Source organism: Salvia miltiorrhiza, chromosome 1, assembly GCF_028751815.1.
Source record: "Salvia miltiorrhiza cultivar Shanhuang (shh) chromosome 1, IMPLAD_Smil_shh, whole genome shotgun sequence".
Lineage (NCBI taxonomy): Eukaryota > Viridiplantae > Streptophyta > Magnoliopsida > Lamiales > Lamiaceae > Salvia > Salvia miltiorrhiza.
The window spans coordinates 62,322,130-62,339,820 of NC_080387.1; the positions used below are offsets into that span (position 1 = coordinate 62,322,130).

General features: G+C 36.9%; 4 protein-coding genes across 5 annotated transcripts; 1 reads left to right on the top strand and 3 right to left on the bottom strand.

Moving 5' to 3' along the window:
- Positions 1-1,974: 1,974 nt before the first annotated feature.
- On the top strand, positions 1,975-4,487 carry LOC131002523 (mitochondrial fission 1 protein A-like). The gene is made up of 5 exons (XM_057929008.1): positions 1,975-2,387; positions 3,128-3,266; positions 3,818-3,939; positions 4,085-4,148; positions 4,240-4,487. Exons 1-5 carry the CDS (start codon positions 2,295-2,297, stop codon positions 4,317-4,319), a joined length of 498 nt encoding a protein of 165 aa, XP_057784991.1. The 5' UTR covers positions 1,975-2,294; the 3' UTR covers positions 4,320-4,487.
- A 73-nt stretch (positions 4,488-4,560) lies between these two features.
- Positions 4,561-6,577, bottom strand: LOC131002498 (AUGMIN subunit 1-like). Of its 2 annotated transcripts, XM_057928979.1 has the most exons (7): positions 6,405-6,577; positions 5,731-6,045; positions 5,524-5,656; positions 5,316-5,450; positions 5,109-5,232; positions 4,894-5,031; positions 4,561-4,791 (listed from the first exon to the last, which is right to left on the bottom strand). In XM_057928979.1, the coding sequence occupies exons 2-7, from the start codon at positions 6,035-6,037 to the stop codon at positions 4,690-4,692; spliced, it is 939 nt and encodes a 312-aa protein (XP_057784962.1). In that variant the 5' UTR covers positions 6,038-6,045; positions 6,405-6,577; the 3' UTR covers positions 4,561-4,689. The 2 variants fall into 2 exon arrangements, with proteins under 2 accessions (XP_057784962.1, XP_057784968.1); XM_057928985.1 differs by having other exon boundaries at positions 5,731-6,577.
- A 696-nt stretch (positions 6,578-7,273) lies between these two features.
- Positions 7,274-10,319, bottom strand: LOC131002516 (DNA-directed RNA polymerase V subunit 5A-like). Its single transcript, XM_057928996.1, has 4 exons — positions 9,628-10,319; positions 8,164-8,337; positions 7,629-7,742; positions 7,274-7,549 (listed from the first exon to the last, which is right to left on the bottom strand). The coding sequence occupies exons 1-4, from the start codon at positions 9,895-9,897 to the stop codon at positions 7,424-7,426; spliced, it is 684 nt and encodes a 227-aa protein (XP_057784979.1). The 5' UTR covers positions 9,898-10,319; the 3' UTR covers positions 7,274-7,423.
- A 146-nt stretch (positions 10,320-10,465) lies between these two features.
- Positions 10,466-13,225, bottom strand: LOC131002494 (uncharacterized protein At5g39865-like). The gene is made up of 2 exons (XM_057928975.1): positions 11,735-13,225; positions 10,466-11,069 (listed from the first exon to the last, which is right to left on the bottom strand). Exon 1 carries the CDS (start codon positions 12,974-12,976, stop codon positions 11,786-11,788), a length of 1,191 nt encoding a protein of 396 aa, XP_057784958.1. The 5' UTR covers positions 12,977-13,225; the 3' UTR covers positions 10,466-11,069; positions 11,735-11,785.
- Positions 13,226-17,691: the final 4,466 nt, after the last annotated feature.

Below are 17,691 nucleotides of genomic sequence, written 5' to 3' on the forward strand. Positions count from 1 at the left end.
AATTGAAGAAATAATTTACTTAATCAAACCAATTTATTTTTCAAATTAAATTAATTAGACCATGTATTTAATTAAATAAATTTGGTCAAATTAAATTGACAAAACAATTCAAATTGTATTAGTCTCAATCATTCCGCCAATTAAATATAGATTTTTAATTTGAAGAGCAAGAGCTTATTCTTGTATAAGTTTTATTTTGGTGAAATCTTATAAAAATACTCAATGTGAAATGAGGTGATTTATATGAATTCTTCACTCGGTTGAGATTATTATAAATTTGATACATGATTAAAGATTTCTAATATATTTTAACATCATATCCTCTATTGTTCTTTATCTAAATTCTTCATTTATGTATTACTAATTTCACAATTTATCTATTATTATTATTATTGTTGTTGTTGTTGTTGTTGACGAACAGAAACAAATAAAGTTTGCAGAAATGAAAAATATATTTTTCTTCCCTATATAAATAAAATGTATGGATTTATTTTATAAAAAATAAAAATAAAATTTTAATTATTTTGATAGACATAAAATAAGATTTTGTTTTGAAGTAATCAGTTTATAGAATTTGTGTCTTATTATGCAAACATGTAAATTAATAACCGGACCCGTTTATAATTTACATATACGTGCATGTCTCAATTCAAACTTAATTTAAAATTAATTTTATTGAAAATTAAGAATATAAATATATTATATATATATATATTTATTTATTCAATATAATATATTGCAACATATACATATAATATGTACGCTATTGAGAAATATAAAATTAATAACAAATATACATCTAATCACTAACATTCAATTAAAATAATTTATCGTATATAGATTATAATTTTTTTCTTATCAGACATATAAATCTAATTTTTATCTAGAAAAAATAAATAATAAAATTTATTAATTTAGATTATATGTAATGTTAATATTATTACATATATACATTTATTATTATATTTATTATGATTAATGAATCTTTATATAGAATGTAATAATTAATTAATTAATAAATGATGAAGATTATATATGGTAAATTTTGAAATGATGAGATTTTAGATATGCCACATAGGTTAAGGCTTAATCCTATTATATAACAGATTGAATGATGGTTAATACTTATGTTCACATAAGTATACATTTAAGCATGTAAATGTATATCTTAGATAAAATAAAAGTATACATTCAGTGTTTAGGTTTGAAAATTACATTTCTTCACAACAATGTTTATTTTTATTCATACGAATGTTTACTTTTAGTTAGTTACTTAAGTAATAATCTTTGTAAATAAAAGTAATTATTGATGTGAAGAAAAGTAATCTTTATAACAATAATTACTTTTTAGACAACAATAATTACAATGAATATAATATTTTTGAAACATTACATTTCTCCATATCAATTATTACTTTTTATTATATATATCAATGATTACTTTTAATAAACATAAATAATAATATTATTATTTGATCAAATAATTATTATCGTAAGAAAAAATAATTATTGATATGTATAATGCTTTATATTGAATGAAGGTAAATATTTATATTATCATAAGTATACATTTGTGCAACAAAATGTATATCTTATGCTTATTAAAAGTAAATACTCATATTAGGGTTTAGTGTTCAGGTTTTAGGGTTTAGTTTACAGGGTTTATGGTTTAGTTTATAGGATTTAGGGTTTAAAAAATATAATACTTTATATTAAATGAAGATAAATTCTTATATTTACAGAAGTATATATTTGTGCGAATAAATGTATATGTTATGCTTATTAAAAGTAACATTTACTATAAGCAAATGTAATAATTTGGGGGGACAGATCAAATGGGCACGGGTCAAGGGCACGGATCCGGGTCAGGACTGGGGCGCGGGTCGACCCGGCCGCATCCCATGTGGATGCCCGCATGCAAGTCCAGCCCAATATATTTATATATATATTTGGAGATGGAGAAACAAAAATACTAAAATAAAAGTGAACGAATCGAAAAAGATTCGGCGCACGCTTATTTTTTCTATTAATTTGGTCAAATTACATTAGTTAAGTTGTTTTCTCCTTTTGAATTTTTTCAATAAAACTTAATTAAAGTCCCTAAAAAAACAACTTATTAAAGGTGAAGAGAGTAATAATTATTTTTAAATAGAAAGCAACTTAAACTAGAAGAAAATAGCATTTCAATATCCCAAGTTTTCTGATCAAATAAAAAATAAATATCCCAAAGATTTAACTGCTGCGAAGATCTACGGGTTAGTTTTGTTTCTTGATTTTTTTTTCAGCACTCTGAAATGGACGCCAAGATTAATCAATTCTTCGAGTCTGTCACTAGTTTTTTCGGTGGCGGCGACAACATCCCGTGGTCCACTCCTGATGTTGTCCTCGTACGTGTATTCTCTCCCTCAATTAATTTATGTTTATATTTGGATAATTAACAAGGAACTGCTTTTTCTCCATATCACTGACATGGGTGTTCAATTTTTATTCTAAAGATTCGATCTTTCTGAATTTTATGTTGCCTCTGAGAATGTGTATTGTTTTTTTTTTTTTTTTATCAATTTTGCTCTTGTGTAATATGAGGGACTCTTTGTGTGTGTATGATCCTTTGAATTGTTTTGTGGGCCTTTTAGATGGTTTAGGGTTTATATGTGTTTTGAGCTGTAGGAAATAGGAATTGATGTGAGGTTGGTTGTGAGAGTAAAAGATTGGTTTCACTTTTTGGAGCAGCGTGGAAGGGTTTTTAGTTTCAAGAATTGTGCATAATGTGGTTTGGTTTGTCTGAGAAGTTTATGGTGGCTGTAGTTTTTGTTGAAAATTCTTGCTATATCAGGTTTTCCCTAAACATATTTGCTTAGAATGTTGAACTCTGTCGTTTGATGTGGTTTTGAGGCGAAATTTGATGTAAGAACGACATGTTTGGTGACTGTTTAGACGGTTATTAATGTTTGTGGAAGAAAGATTATTAGTGCTCGTTGGTTGGTGTTGCAAACCGCGGGTGTTATTTACTCGTTGGGATTCTAATAGCCTCTCTGGTTCGCGTTTGTTCATTTAGTAATGCCAGTATGATGAGCAGATTCTCAGTTCTAGGTTAATTCTTTGGTATCCACTTTTTCTACTATTGCAGGGCTGTGAGAGAGAAGTTGCAGACGCTGAAAAGGATGGATCTGAGGATCGAGTTAATGACAGTATTATGCGATTGTCGTGGGCTCTTGTTCATTCCAGACAACCTGAAGATGTGCAACGAGGGATAGCCATGCTTGAAGGTGAGATTTAGGTGGATCGAATTCAAATTTTTGCTCTTTCCATAGTAAAGACTACATTGGCTTAATTGAACTTGTTCAACTGTATAGCAGACCATAATTTTGCGTGCTGCATAGTTCTTATTCATGTGACTTCTGCCATTTTCATTTGCACTATTTGGTGAATTACATGTGTGATTGAGCAGTCTTTCAAGTGCATCTCTTCACAAATTTATACTAGCTTATGTGTGTAATGGTATATGATCAACGATGGTAATTAGATGTTCGTTTTCTCCAGAAAGAACTGCCATACCTAACGAGAACTTGATTTCTACTTCTTCAAAAAGATGAAGAATTTGCAAGAGTAACACTTAAAGAAATAATAGCTGCAAACTTTTGTTGTGTGATCTCTTCTAGTTTCGTGTTTGTGAGGCTGTTCTGTATTTGATGTATTTCTCTTCCTGCCCTCCTGATTGATGTCCTATCTATTGTGCAACGAACCAAATGCAGTGATACAGTTGTCTTTATATTTTCAGTTGAATATCTGCTTATGTGTGCATATTTTTCACTGGCAGCTTCACTAACCAACACTAATAGTCCATTGCAAAAGAGGGAGAAACTTTACCTGCTCGCTGTTGGTCACTACCGGAGCGGGGATTATCCAAGGAGCCGACATTTTCTAGACCAATGCTTGGAGGTTTGTCGCCTCGTTTTTCACTTTGTTCTTCTTTTCCTTATAACTCCATCTCCTCTACCAGAGCACAACTTTAGAAATGTTACTCGGGAGATGATTGATTTCACCAAACCTTTGTTCTTGAAGAGTTGCCATTTTCATTTACTAGATTGCACCGGACTGGAGGCAAGCTCTGGCTCTAAAGAAGAATGTTGAAGAACGGATCACTAAAGGTAATTCCCAAAGTTAGAGTGATGACATGAAATGCTTATCGACTATGACTTTACCTTGCTCGTTCCTTATCATTGTTATCGTGCATTACAGATGGTGTTATTGGAATTGGCATCGCTGCAACTGCCGTTAGTCTTATAGGAATAGCAGCTGCATTGGCTCGGAGGGGCTGATCTTTCTTTTGGGAGATAACAAACACGTTCATCGTGCTTTTTGCTTTGTTTAGATGCAACCTTTTTTCAGTTCACATGAATAAATTTTAGCTTGTTTGTGAATTAACCTCCAACTTTGGTGGATTTCGGATTATTTTGGTTTAATGAAATGTAGATGTTTTGTTTGCATACAATGTGTCTGTTTTTCTGCTTCTTATCATTTCAATCCAATGTTATAAATCAAGAACTCCAAAGCCCTCTATTATCCAAGATTCTGATAATCAATAAGAGTAATAACTTGACAGATGTTCTATAAAAGCGTGTATACGAAAAGTGTACACGAACCAAAAGCGTTTTAGGTCGAGTAAAATGTATATATAATGTAGAGATGTCACTCAGGAATAGCAGACTGCAACACATCTTCAAGGTACTTCTCAGCAGCAGCAAATTGCCTCTTCTTCTCTTCAATAGCCAACGCAGCAAGGGCTCTGTCCTGCACACACACACACACACACACACACAAAGAGCCCAAATTCATTTATAAAAGGAAAGAAACACACACACACACACACACAGATAGTAAGCCATGAATTACAGGAGGCAAATCGTGGTAGCTTCTCAGAGATTCAAGGATTGGTTTCGTTTTCTTCTGCAGCTCCTTTCTGTGATCCGCCATTTCCACTAAGACTCCATGCCTGATCTCAGGGCTGTAGCTAAGGCGATCGAGCATTTTCTGGGTCGAAATACTTGCAGGAATCAACACACAGAAAGAAACCACCAAATTGTACGATGACAAAAATGTGTTATCACCTTGTAGTTAGAATACTCCAGCAGATACTGTGTCTCCTTCTTGTCCAAAATCGCCATGTTCGTTTTCCAGTGCTCCGTTTCAGCTTCAGAAGGCGCTATGTCATTCTCGAGCTGTGTCATTGTTCTGCCAAGAGCTATGAAACAATTAGAACGAACAGAGACGTTGTTTACTCGGTTCTAAAACACGAAAACGACTCCTGGATATACCGTTTCAGATATGCCAATCGGGCTAGTGCCTTTCGAGTGAAATCAAGAAGCTGTCTGGACTCTTGCTGTGCTTGAGCCCTCTTCTCTACAGCTTCAGCTTTCCTCTGAGATAGATCAAATGCAGCTACAAGAAAACTGATACCATTTTCCCTTCATTACTAAAAACCAAATTCTTGATATGAAGCAATCAATTCTTAAACACACATACCTACTTAGCTCTGTATCCCTAATATCCAACAGATTTGCAACATTAGCAAGAACATGTGCAGATGCCACCAATTTTGGTGGCAAACTCTCCTTTGCCAACCCCATCTTCTCCAAAACCTCTCTCATTCTTGCAGCTGTGATGATGAAGCAACAAGTAAGATCAGAATCAACAGGCAAAACTCGACACCATTGAAGAAGAAGAAGAAACCTTGAGCACGGTATTCTGCAGACTTGTGATGGAAGTCGTTCAAGACAATGGTGGCAGCCTCAGTTTGAGCTTGGGACAGAGTCACAACGTTGTGGAGGTAAGAAATGCTCTGAGGGGTGTAGTCGAAATCGGGCACGTGCTTCCCGACCTCGTGAAACTGGGAGGCCAGCCACATCTTCACTTCTGCGATCCGAGCAGCACTGGGACGAGCTGCGCTGCCGCTCTCCGGTGACTCAAATGGTGTGGAGTATGGCGTCGGAGACGGAGGATCAACTTCTCCCAAGTTTAAGCTCATTTTTTCGTTCATTTTGGGAACTTTGCAATCAAAACGTTATTTCATCAAACACATTGTAAGCAAATGAAATCCAGGAAACATGATCACCAACGCTCACGATTTTATTTTATTTTCAAAAAAACAATCGTAAAGATAAAACCGGGTTATGAATTCCAATCAAGACATAACAATGATTTGGAGACACTACACACAATGGGATACGTATATGTTGATAGTTAGGAAACTCAAAACTCGACGTGAACAGGGCAAAATGTGGGAACTGCTTCAATTGCACGTAGAGTTTTACTAGATTTCTCAAACTCGGAATTTGGGTTGATCGTCATAAAACTGATGCTTCATTCCAACACATCAATACAAAATACAAAAACAGAAGAGAGACCTGTCGATCGAGAGCGCCGGGAGGAGAGAACGGATCGCCGGTAAGATATGAAACAAAAACTGAAAAGAAAATAAAAATGTTCCACTTTCTATCTTACTACTATGTTTTATTTTCACTTGATTACTTTATTTGATAATATATCATATTCAAATATGCCTGTGTCTCTAAACACCGTGAAATATATCTTTTTTTTTCTCATGTCTTATTTCACTATAATATTTATTAAGCAAAATACATTCCTATATATATATTTCTACGCAAACCTCAACACTAATTAATACTAATTAACAACTATCATTAAATATAAATTGGCATTTTTTGAAACAATCGACGAATACTCAAGTATTAAATTATACTCATGCAATTGCTTCTATTTATTCCTCCAAGAAGCAGGATCCATTGACCATGATAGTTGTTAATTATTAATTAAGGTTGAGATTTGCATATAAATATTTTTAGCAATGTATTTTACTTAACAAACATTCTAGTGAAACAAGAAATAAAAAAATATATAACGGTGTTAAGTGTCCGTTAGGAACAATGAGGTTTTATGAAATGTTGAGGCCCACAACTAAGAAATAAAATGGTAAATGTGTTATGGAGCTGTATGATAAGGGTATTTGCTATCTCTCTATTCAATATTATACGATTATTATGAAGCCAGATCAAATCTTGTGAAAAACATAAAATCTCGTGTACTGTATGTTTTCATCCTTTATCGAGTTAGAAGGAGGGAATGGGGATTCAAAGTTCAATAATATTAGGTCAACCACAAAACTCACCATTACCATTTACTGTTTCATTCCTCTCTAATAACATGTTCGATTTACCCACTTTTTTATATACGGCAAGTTATGGGACACACGGAGTAGCTCATAACATGATGCATATGCCAAAACCCCACAAGATACAAAATAGTAGAAAGTTTCAAAGTTGTACAGCGGTCATCAAATTTCCAGTAGGGCCTAAAATCCATGGCACCAAAAGCCCCTAAAATAACTAACACATTCATTGAGATGTCACCAAACACAACGGTATGTTACATGTAACTGCGTCAATTCACCACCATATGTGACCTTCACAACCTGCCCTTTCTCCAGTCCATAGTAACGAGCTATCGCATCTTTCAGCAACATCCGTGGGAGCTGGAAGGATTCGAATGAAATGAGAAACGACCAACCCTAGTATTTTTTTAATCACATGCGTTCCTTAACAATAGATTACCTGCTTTTCTTCAATGCTGTACTGTTTCAGCAGTTTTTCCTTCTCTGCATTGGTCAGCACTTGATGTTTTGGCTTCAGTTCATGCTTAGTTACGTTGACAAGCAAGTCGGTGATCTGACACAGTGAGATTTCAAGAATCCATAGTCAATCTCACAAGGGGAAAGAAAGAGAGAAATGGGAAAATTCAGCTTATAGCAAAAGGCTATCTATTGCAGGAATGAGATATTATGCACAAATCTAGATATTGCAATGATAAAAGTTGAACAAAAGGAGTTTAAACTGAAGATATGATATTTCCAATGTAGAAAGAAAACAAATAAAATGCAATACTCCAGCACAGCAATAGTTTTTTACAGCATTTGTAAGTATAAAAGGTTCTTGGTATGTTCAGGCAAAAAAACTAAAGGAATTCAACCTGATTTGCCAGCACGAGACTAAATTTGAAGACAAAGAAATAATTCAGATTTCAAAATAGTGTAAAGCAGTTCAAGGCGAACAATAGTAAAAAGGGCTAACTGCAAATGTAGAAATTGACCTGGAAAATTTCGACTTTGAAAGGAAAGAGTTCCACAGCTTTTGAGGCCTGGCTAGTTATTTTACTCTGCACTACTAATATAAGCCTATCTAGTCCCTCTTGACTTATTCTTGCTGCAATGCCACGCACAACATTAACTTTAACTATGCCCGGTTCACAGAATAGTACTAGGGCCTGCATTGAAGAAACTTAGCATCAGAGGAGATTCAAATACCATAACTCAAAACTAGTGAAAGAGTCAATAACAGACTTCATGAATTGCCCAAAGCAAAACCATAGGCCACAAAATCAGAAATCACCATAAGAAGTACAACATATACACTTCAGCTAACTGAATAAGAGAGTTTCACCCCATCTGAAAATCTCTCTACAAAGTTGGTAGCAGAAAATGAGGGAACAGAGTGGTTCCTAACACTAATAGTGAGTTCTGTTGTCCTCTCAAATAACAACTTCAATAATTAAAATTTAATACTCCCTCCGTCCACAAATTGTTTGTGGTGGAGTGGAGGGCACATGGTTTAATAAAAAAGTTGGAATATGTGATCTTAGTGTTAAAGGGTAGTATTGGGTCCACCAAATTATAAAAGTAAATGGTGGGTATTTTGTAAATATTGAGTGTGAATGAGGTTTAAAGTATAAAGGAGGTTTCTAAAAAAGGAAAACACACAATCTTTATGGACGGACGAAAATAGTAATAAACACACAATCTTTGTGGACGGAGGAGTACTTCCTAAGCAACATTATTAGACAAAACTTATATACTGCTATAACTTTATCCTAGAGTAGACCTTAAGAACACCCATGGAGGTGGGTGCTTCATGACCTTTTACTAAGTTTATCCAATTTACAACCTCTTAGTTTTGCGGATGTACGTCCTAAATGAGAGTACGAGAAAGCACATACGCATGCAGCTTCGAATGCACAAATCTTGGCCTATTTAGAATGGAGAGCTCTACGCAACTATATTTAGAAAGGGCGTTGAATTAACCAGTTGCCAATTTGCTTGAAATATTATTCACAAACAACCAACCTTTAAATCTGTCATAAAGGACTCAAATATGACTTGCTCATCATAAACTTCATCTACTAATGGCATGGATCAGTTTATAATTTCTCAATTTTTAGGGCAAGAAACAACTTCTAGACATACAAACACTTCAAGAATCGAACTTGGAAACCACCAAAAATGAAACTAATAATTCAGAAAAGGTGTGTAAATGATCAAATTGAGGTAGATACTGACATTAAAATTGAAAGGGGGCAAATGACAATGCTTGCCTTTAAACTTAAGCGCAGTAAAATGATAATTATAATGCATTTTTACACACACACAGAGCACAATTTGAAGCTACTTTACACTTCAATCGACTTCCTCATTGCATGTCAAGAGTAATTATACCCACACACGCTCTCTATCTCAAACGAAAGATGAAGATGAGAGAGAAAGGTAAGGAAGTGAGTGACCTTTATAGAAGGATCGTCCTTGTGAAGAGAAGAAATCCTTAATCCATCGACATCAGGATTATCGCCATGCTTAGTGCGGAATTCTCCAAGAGAAACCTCAATCTCACAATTGGGCACCGCGAATCCACGATCCCTAAGCATTTCGAGCAGCGTTTTCCGAGCCAGATAGTATCTGTGGCTCTCAACGGTGCCGGTGTCCATCAAGCTGCTCAGGCAACTCCGAAAGTTCTCTTCGCCGCCGGCGCCGTCGACGTCCATCGCTTCTGTCATCCTCTCCCGCTTGAATTCTTCGCTTCTTCTCTATGTTTTATGCCCTCGGGTTTTTCCTACCTTTTTTGAAAAAAAAAGACTGAGAAAGTGGTAACACGAGTGGGTACTGTTTGCTGCTGTACAGTGACGTGCGGTTCGGTGGGACCGCTTCGAAGCTAATTAATTGGCTTCCAGGGGAGAAAGTAGGGTTAGGTAAATTGGGTGCGGATGATGTTTTCCTTTGGATTTTACTGTCGCAAAAAAAAAAGTGTTCCTTTTATTTCGAGTGCAATTTCTTTTTTTTCTTTTTATTTTGAAAGAATTTCGAGTGCAATTTCAATTTGTATAAACTTTGGGTTTAATGGTTTAAATTCCACTATTACTCCTCCAATATATATACATATATATATTAAAGTATACCATTTTTTTGTAAGAGTAAATAAATTCATAAAATAAAAGAGAAGGTCAAGATACTTAGGTATATTCTAATAAGAAAACAATTCAAATGAACAAAAGAGGAAGAAAAACTCGGAGTAAAAAAATATCAATCTATCATCTTATTAAAACGTTAGTAAAAAACCCCCAGAAAGAAAAAAAATTATCATAGTTGAATCCATAATAATCCTAAGATAAGAAAACCGTAATCCAAATAATGACAATTACAAGAAGCAAATTGCAAAGGACCTAAACTAGTGGATACAAAATTTGAAAGTGTTACTTGTAATCTTGATGTTGTGCAGCATCATGTACTGTATTTCCTAGGCATGAAGTATCGAATCGATCCTCATTGCTTGTTGCACCACCTTAATTTGGCTCCTCTTCTATACTACTCTCAACCATTTGTATACTTGCTTTAGGTTTAATAGATATTCTCTAAGGATGTGAGGAATTTGTAGGAGCTATTTGAAGTTGGTGAGTGGCATAACCAAGAAGTCCTCACGAATGAATACTCATTCCATTCCACCATTTAGACAGAGATGTTTGTTTTTCAACATTGATAAAAATGGATCCAAAACGCGATTATGGCCAAGAAATTGAAATAAAACGATGTTAATTGTCGAGATAAAACAGGAGCGCAGGGGTTATAGAAACTCAATCAGCAAAATCACACACAACACACTCAGCTTCTGTGTTTCAATTAAGACGCACACAGAAAGAAAGATGGATCAGTTTTCATCACTCTGTCAAATACCCTGCAAAATATGGAAACTGTGATAAGTGATCAAGCAGAGATCTTCAGAAAGCAAACTGCTGAACCCAATCTGGTATATTCATGAACAAAATATAGAAGAATAAATAAAAGTTAGATTCAATCACTCTTTCTACCCTTATATTCATATATTCAATTAAACTGAAGAGAGTTGAACAAGAACATGTGAACTGTTCAAAAGAGTCAGGAAAGTAAACAACAAGCAGACATTCAGGCTCTCCCAAAAAAAAAACAGACATTCAGCCACTAACCTGCTAACTCAAAATTTCCCCAAATTTGAAGATGTTCTGTTTCAAGCTCTGGATTATAGTAAAAACAATCTTGCATGTAATAACAGAAAGAAAAATGTAAAAGTTTTGAATGTTTCATGGCAGTTTTTCTCCCAAGCAATGAGCAGTAACAAGATACGCAAGAATATTGAAATCACGTGGGAATGGTAACATTTGTTTGCAACTAAACAGAATCAAACTGCTCAAATCTAGCAAGATATGGCAACAAAAGCATACTAAGTCACTTCTTTACTTGATCAAGGTTTATCCCAATTAAACAGCTAGAGAATATAAACACTTGAATAAATGAGATTAAACAAGAGCATAGACAGACTAAATACACATCACATAATTAGCAGCATTACTCCATAAAAATAACCTCACAAATAAACACCTAACAACAACACCAACGTTCAACAAGCAGTTGAGCTCAAGGGCAGCAACCAGAGCACCGAACCAATCCATTCTCGTTGCAACCCGGGCACCTCCTCAACTCCCCATCCTCCCCCTCATAAACCTTCCGACTCCCACTGCAATTTGGGCATGGCACAAACCTCGCATCCCCACAAGCCTCACACACAATCCCTCTATCTGTGATTGGGAAATCCTGCAACAGCTTCACCAACTCCCCCGCCTCGTGGAGCTGCTTAATCTCCTCCGCTCCACCAATGTACTTCCCCTTGATAAACACGTGAGGCAAGCTCACTGCTTTCCCCTTCAAAGCCTCCTGCAGCTCAGTCCTATACGACCTATCCATCGATATATCCCTCTCATCAACACACACTCTAAAACACCTCAAAATCGCCCGAACCGCACAGCAATCCTCGTATGTCTTCCTTATCCCCCTCAAACTAGTGTAGTACAACACAATCCTATCATCACCACAAGGCAGACAGCAAGATTCTTCAGTATCTGCATCAGCCACCACAGAACTCACACTACCCGACCCCAAAGACTCAGTTTTTCTAGGTTTCACAAGTTCCCTCTCCTCCTCACACACACTCTTCTTCCCCAACAGCGCCCTGCGGTAGCTAGACGCCACATTTATGTCCATTTTCGCCAGCAGAGACTCCTCAGACAAGTGTTTCCACAGCGGCTTCGACACCGGATGCTCCACAAACTCGTAGGATTTCTCCAATTCATCACCATCCATCTCAATCTCAATTTCCCCCAATTTCTTGGGCCGCTCCACCATGTGGTAATGAAATTCTTCTTCGTCGAGGCCCTCCATGAGCTCCCACGTGTTGATAACCGAGTCCGGCGACAGAGGATCCTCGGAAACCCCCAAATCCCGAGGCTTTCTCATCTGCGGAGGCGGAATCGCGAAATCGCGGGTGCTGCTGAAGCTGAGGTTTTGGAATTGGGGCGAGACCAGCGCGAGCGAACCGTAGGTGGTGGATGTGAGAGAAACGAAGTGATTGGAGTCCCCTTTTCGTAGGGGAGGGTGGTGGATCAAAGGGGTCGGTAGAGAGAGAGTCCTCGACACCGGCGTGGAAGAAGCGTCGGAGAAGGAGTTGTAAGGAGACTGCAGCTGCGAATTGGAATGCGCGGAGGAGGAAATGGAGTTGGGATCTTCCTGTTGAGCGATGAAATTAGCTGGGCGTGAAGCAGTGCACCCCATTTTTGGGAGATTTTACAAAGTTGAGAACTAACCACGGAAAGTGAAAGATGGTCCTTTTTTCCTTCCTTGCTTTCTCTCTCCGTTATGGATGTCCAAGTACAATGATTGATTGAAGCTTTCCCCCTTTTTTTATCTCTCTGCAACCTTGAGGGCAATGTGGAGAGAGAGGGGGAGAGATGTGGAGATGAAGTGTTTAGTGGGGAAGGTTTGTCAATGGAGGAGAGGGGGGCGAGAAATTAATGCAGCGAGAAGTTGTGGGAAGGCCTTAAATAGGACTAATTGAGTTGTCTCCGCAAGTTGTGAGACGTGACTAAAAAACTACTCACATGTTTTATTTAATTTTGGATTATTTGCACGTAAAAAATTATAAAAAAAAATAAAAAAATCGACTCATTCTTTTACTATATCTAAATATGTAGATTTAGTGCTCGTTTAATTTTTCCCTCCAAATTAATAATGGCGTATTTATCAGAGTCAGCTAGCAGTGTAACTAAATTGAACTATAGTCAAAATGATATAGCTTTTTTATATATATAGATTAACAGTATTAAATGATATAGCTCTTACTTCTTCTCATCCTTGTCGTTTTAAATAAAAAATATATATTTTTATTTCAATTTTCATGTAAAATGACATTTTTTAATTACGAATACGATATGACGGCGATTTGTCCTTAGCATATAATACCGAGACAATTTCAATTTGATCGATATTGATCATTGTGCAAAAAATAGATGAACATACAGTTTGAATGTTTTAATATAAAAAATAACTATTAAAAAACAGTAAAACTCAGTAAACTCATAAATTCTGCGCAAATTTATTTTATTTAATTTTAGGGAAATATTGGGATTTATTTGACTCTGTTACACAGTATATTTGATCTGATCTGGTGTTGTATTGCACAGTCTTATTTAATCCTTTTGAATGGGTAAGTAACTGTACGGTTATTTTTGGGTGTACAAGATCAGGATATTGTATTAAGTTTGGGTTGATTGAGATAACCACAAACCTTTGCTTTATACATGATGAAAGAGAATAAAAGAAAAACGTATAATATACGTAATGACATTTTTTATTGTGAATATTTCATAATTGACTACCGCACCTTTCTTGCCATGCTTGCCATTATTTATACTAACAAAAAAACGAGCATATTTAAAAAAAAAAAAAAAAATGATAGAGCCTTTTAGAATTGCAGTTAAAATAATGAATTGGATAAATTACGATAATATGTTAAGGAACAATGTCGTATATAAGTATTGAGTAGGATCTTTGCAATTATTGTGTTTTATTTCGATCTTTTCTGATTCTGGAAAGTACCTTCAGAGTCATCCATGTGCCCTACGTTCTTCTGCTAATGGCCGATGTTGGGTATCTTCGCCTTGCCGGGATTACTCCTCTTGTTTCCCGAACCTCCGGTCCGTCTCACTTCGTGCTCAGGCACTTCTTCTTCTTCTTTAGGTCTTCACTCTTCCGTTCCAGATATGCAATCTCCAGCTCCAACTCTGCCTCCGATTACCTGTACTTCAGATCTGCACAAGTAAAGAGAAAAATGAGTAAAAGGAACAAATGAAAGAGAAAAGAGATAAGAAATCAGAGAAGGGTTTCAGTCGAGGGAAAAGGTGTCCTCGGGACACAGGGGCTCAGATTTTCCCCCTTTTAACTCAGCAACCCTTCCGGCAGCTGAATGATCAACGGCAAAGTAAGGACGATGGAGCAGCTTCACAGATCTCAACAGAGCTACCAACAGCAGGAGCCAAGGTCAGAACTCCGGCAGCTCAGATCTTCTCAGGTAACCACCAAACAGGGCTCCGATGGTCTGGAAAACCCGGTGATACCTCCACCCACGTCAGGGAATCCCGTATTATCAAGGAGTTACTCACAAAGGAATAGCAGAGCCTTTCAGTCCTTGATAATCCGTATTCCCGGCATGAGAAAGCATCAGAGATATAAAGGAAGGAATGACAACGGTGGGATGAGACACCATTGAAGGCGCTGGAGAAATCAAGGTAGGAGGGCGGTGGAAGAGGGGAGAAAACGAGGAGTCAGAGAGAGAGAGGATTTAGGGTTAGAGATGGAGCGGCGCAGGTGAGAAATGAGAGAGCGAGAGGGGACGCGGAGGGGTATATCTGAGTGGTGAGTGGGCTAGGGTTTGGGGTTGGGCTCGGTTCTGGGCCCTGAAGTTGGCCCAGACCCAAAAGAAAAGAAAAGGGAGAAGGAATGAGAAATGGGCCAACCTCACATATCCACCTTTGGCACATTGATCATTCTGTCACCAGGGAAGGGTCATCAATTGAGTTGGAGTTATCATCACAGCCCTAATTTTTACTCTTATCTGCCACAAAGTCAAGACAAGAGAGGGTGAGAGAAATATTAAGCATATTTAACTCAATCTCAAACCACAGAGACCAACCCAGGGTAATCACCAATTTCTCAAACCCAAAGGGTTATCATTGAAGACACAGCATGCACACACAAAAGATCCACTCAAGGAACACAAAAGAAAAGAACAAGACACAGAGACAAGAGAACAAAACAGGACTCTCAACAAACCAGACACACAGAGTAAGAGAGAACATGCAGAGCAGGCAAACTCAGGACAAAGCAGAGGAACAGACTCAACACATGCAGCAAACAATCAACAGACAAGAGCAGAAAACAAGCAGCCACAAAGGCTGAACTTGTCACAAAAACACAGAGATTTCATCCAGGCCCAATGTTCAAAGTCCTTTTGCAAGATTCCAGCTTTGCAACTGGTAGGCACTTAGTGCCCATATCTGCAGGATTGAACTGAGAAGGGATCTTGTTTAGAATGACATCACCTCTTTCAACAACATCTCTGATGAAATGATACTTGACATCAATATGTTTAGTTCTATCATGAAAAACAGGGTTTTTGCACAGTTGTATAGCAGACTGACTATCAGAGAAGAGCACAGGTTTGTCATCAATAAAGTTAATATCAGAAAGCACACCATTCAACCATATTGCTTCTTTCACAGCTTCAGTAGCAGCTATATATTCAGATTCAGTAGTAGAGATGGCCACAATGCCTTGTAACTGGGATTTCCAACTAATACAAGCATCACACAAAGTGAACACATATGAGGTGGAAGACTTCCTACTATCTCTATCATTAGCAAAATTAGAATCCACATAACCCACACATTTCACACCGTTTTTAGACTTAGAGAAAAGCAGACCATGTTTCATAGTAGACTTAAGGTATCTGAAAAGCCATTTCACAGCTTCCCAGTGAGGGAGACCAGGATTTGACATGTATCTACTCAAGCATGAGACAGCATAAGCAATATCAGGTCTAGTGCTTATCATCAAGTACATAACAGAGCCTATAGCATTTGCATAAGGTATGTTTCTCATTTCTTCAAGATCAGAATCAGAGGTAGGACATTGCTTCTTACTCAGTTCAAAATGGGATCCAAGAGGCACATTGACAGGATTACAATCAAACATGTTGAACTTATGCAAGACTTGATTCACATATTCAGATTGATGCAGCAAAAGGGTGCAGTTTTCCCTATCTCTTTCTATGCTCATGCCTAGAATCTTCTTGGCATCACCTAGATCTTTCATGTCAAACATTTCACAAAGGCACTTTTGAACATGCTGAATAGTTTTCAAGCAAGGACCCAGAATAAGCATGTCATCAACATACAAAAGCAAGAACACAGGAGACTTACCACTCAAGTGATACAAACAATGATCAAAACTGCTCCTAACAAAATTCATGCTTTTCATGCATTGATCAAATTTCAAGTTCCATTGTCTAGGTGACTGTTTTAGACCATATAAAGACTTTTTGAGTAGGCAAACATGATCAGGAAAGTTTTTATCAACAAAACCTTCAGGCTGCTTCATATAAATGTCATTTTCCAGCTCACCATGCAAGAAAGCAGTTGTAACATCCATTTGTTTCAGTTCCCAATTAAAATGAGCACAGAGAGCAAGCATGATGCGCACAGTAGTAAATTTCACAACAGGAGCAAATATTTCATTGTAATCAATGCCCTCTTTCTGTGTAAAACCTTTGGCAACAAGCCTAGCCTTATACCTGACACTTTCCACCTCATTTTTAATCTTAAACAACCATTTGCATTCAACAATAGAGCAGTCAGCAGGTTTAGGAACCAAAATCCAAGTGTTGTTGTTATGCAGAGAGTTTATTTCAGATTCCATAGCAGTAATCCACTTAGCAGATTCATCAGAGTTAACAGCCTCAGAATAAGAACAAGGTTCAGCTTGATCCACATTGTTAAACACATTGAAAGCATACATGGACATATTGTATTCATCATACCTAGCAGGCTGTCTAACATGCCTTCTCTCTCTATCTCTAGTAAGTTGATAATCATTCAAGTTATCATTCACTGGCACATCATTTAGAGCAGGCTCTTGCACATCATGGTTATTCACAATAGTTTCAGGAATTACTGGGTCAAGGGGAGGAGTAGGTTCAGGATTGGGCTCAGGTTCCACCTCAAAAGGAATTACAGGAGTAAACATGAACTCATACCTAGCAGCATCATAAGCATTTATGTTCTCCACCTCACTTGGAGCAGCAGATTGTGAGGAATTCAATAAACAAGGAAAACTCAGCTCATTAAAGGAGACATCTCTGCTAATACAAGTTTTGAAACCTGGTACAGACCTATCCCACAACCTGTACCCCTTAACACCTTCAGGATAACCTA

What these genes read in the sequence shown, in the direction of transcription:
- LOC131002523 (XM_057929008.1), top strand. Translation starts at nt 2,295, where the DNA reads ATGGACGCCAAGATTAATCAATTCTTCGAGTCTGTCACTAGTTTTTTC. An exon ending in CCACTCCTGATGTTGTCCTC is followed by an intron (nt 2,388 to 3,127) that starts GTACGTGTATTC and finishes CTACTATTGCAG; the next exon opens with GGCTGTGAGAGAGAAGTTGC. An exon ending in AGGGATAGCCATGCTTGAAG is followed by an intron (nt 3,267 to 3,817) that starts GTGAGATTTAGG and finishes TTTCACTGGCAG; the next exon opens with CTTCACTAACCAACACTAAT.
- LOC131002498 (XM_057928979.1), bottom strand. Translation starts at nt 6,037, where the DNA reads ATGAACGAAAAAATGAGCTTAAACTTGGGAGAAGTTGATCCTCCGTCT. An exon ending in TGCAGAATACCGTGCTCAAG is followed by an intron (nt 5,657 to 5,730) that starts GTTTCTTCTTCT and finishes TCATCATCACAG; the next exon opens with CTGCAAGAATGAGAGAGGTT. An exon ending in AGGGATACAGAGCTAAGTAG is followed by an intron (nt 5,451 to 5,523) that starts GTATGTGTGTTT and finishes AAATGGTATCAG; the next exon opens with TTTTCTTGTAGCTGCATTTG.
- LOC131002516 (XM_057928996.1), bottom strand. Translation starts at nt 9,897, where the DNA reads ATGACAGAAGCGATGGACGTCGACGGCGCCGGCGGCGAAGAGAACTTT. An exon ending in TCAAAGTCGAAATTTTCCAG is followed by an intron (nt 7,743 to 8,163) that starts GTCAATTTCTAC and finishes TCACTGTGTCAG; the next exon opens with ATCACCGACTTGCTTGTCAA. An exon ending in ACAGCATTGAAGAAAAGCAG is followed by an intron (nt 7,550 to 7,628) that starts GTAATCTATTGT and finishes GAATCCTTCCAG; the next exon opens with CTCCCACGGATGTTGCTGAA.
- LOC131002494 (XM_057928975.1), bottom strand. Translation starts at nt 12,976, where the DNA reads ATGGGGTGCACTGCTTCACGCCCAGCTAATTTCATCGCTCAACAGGAA.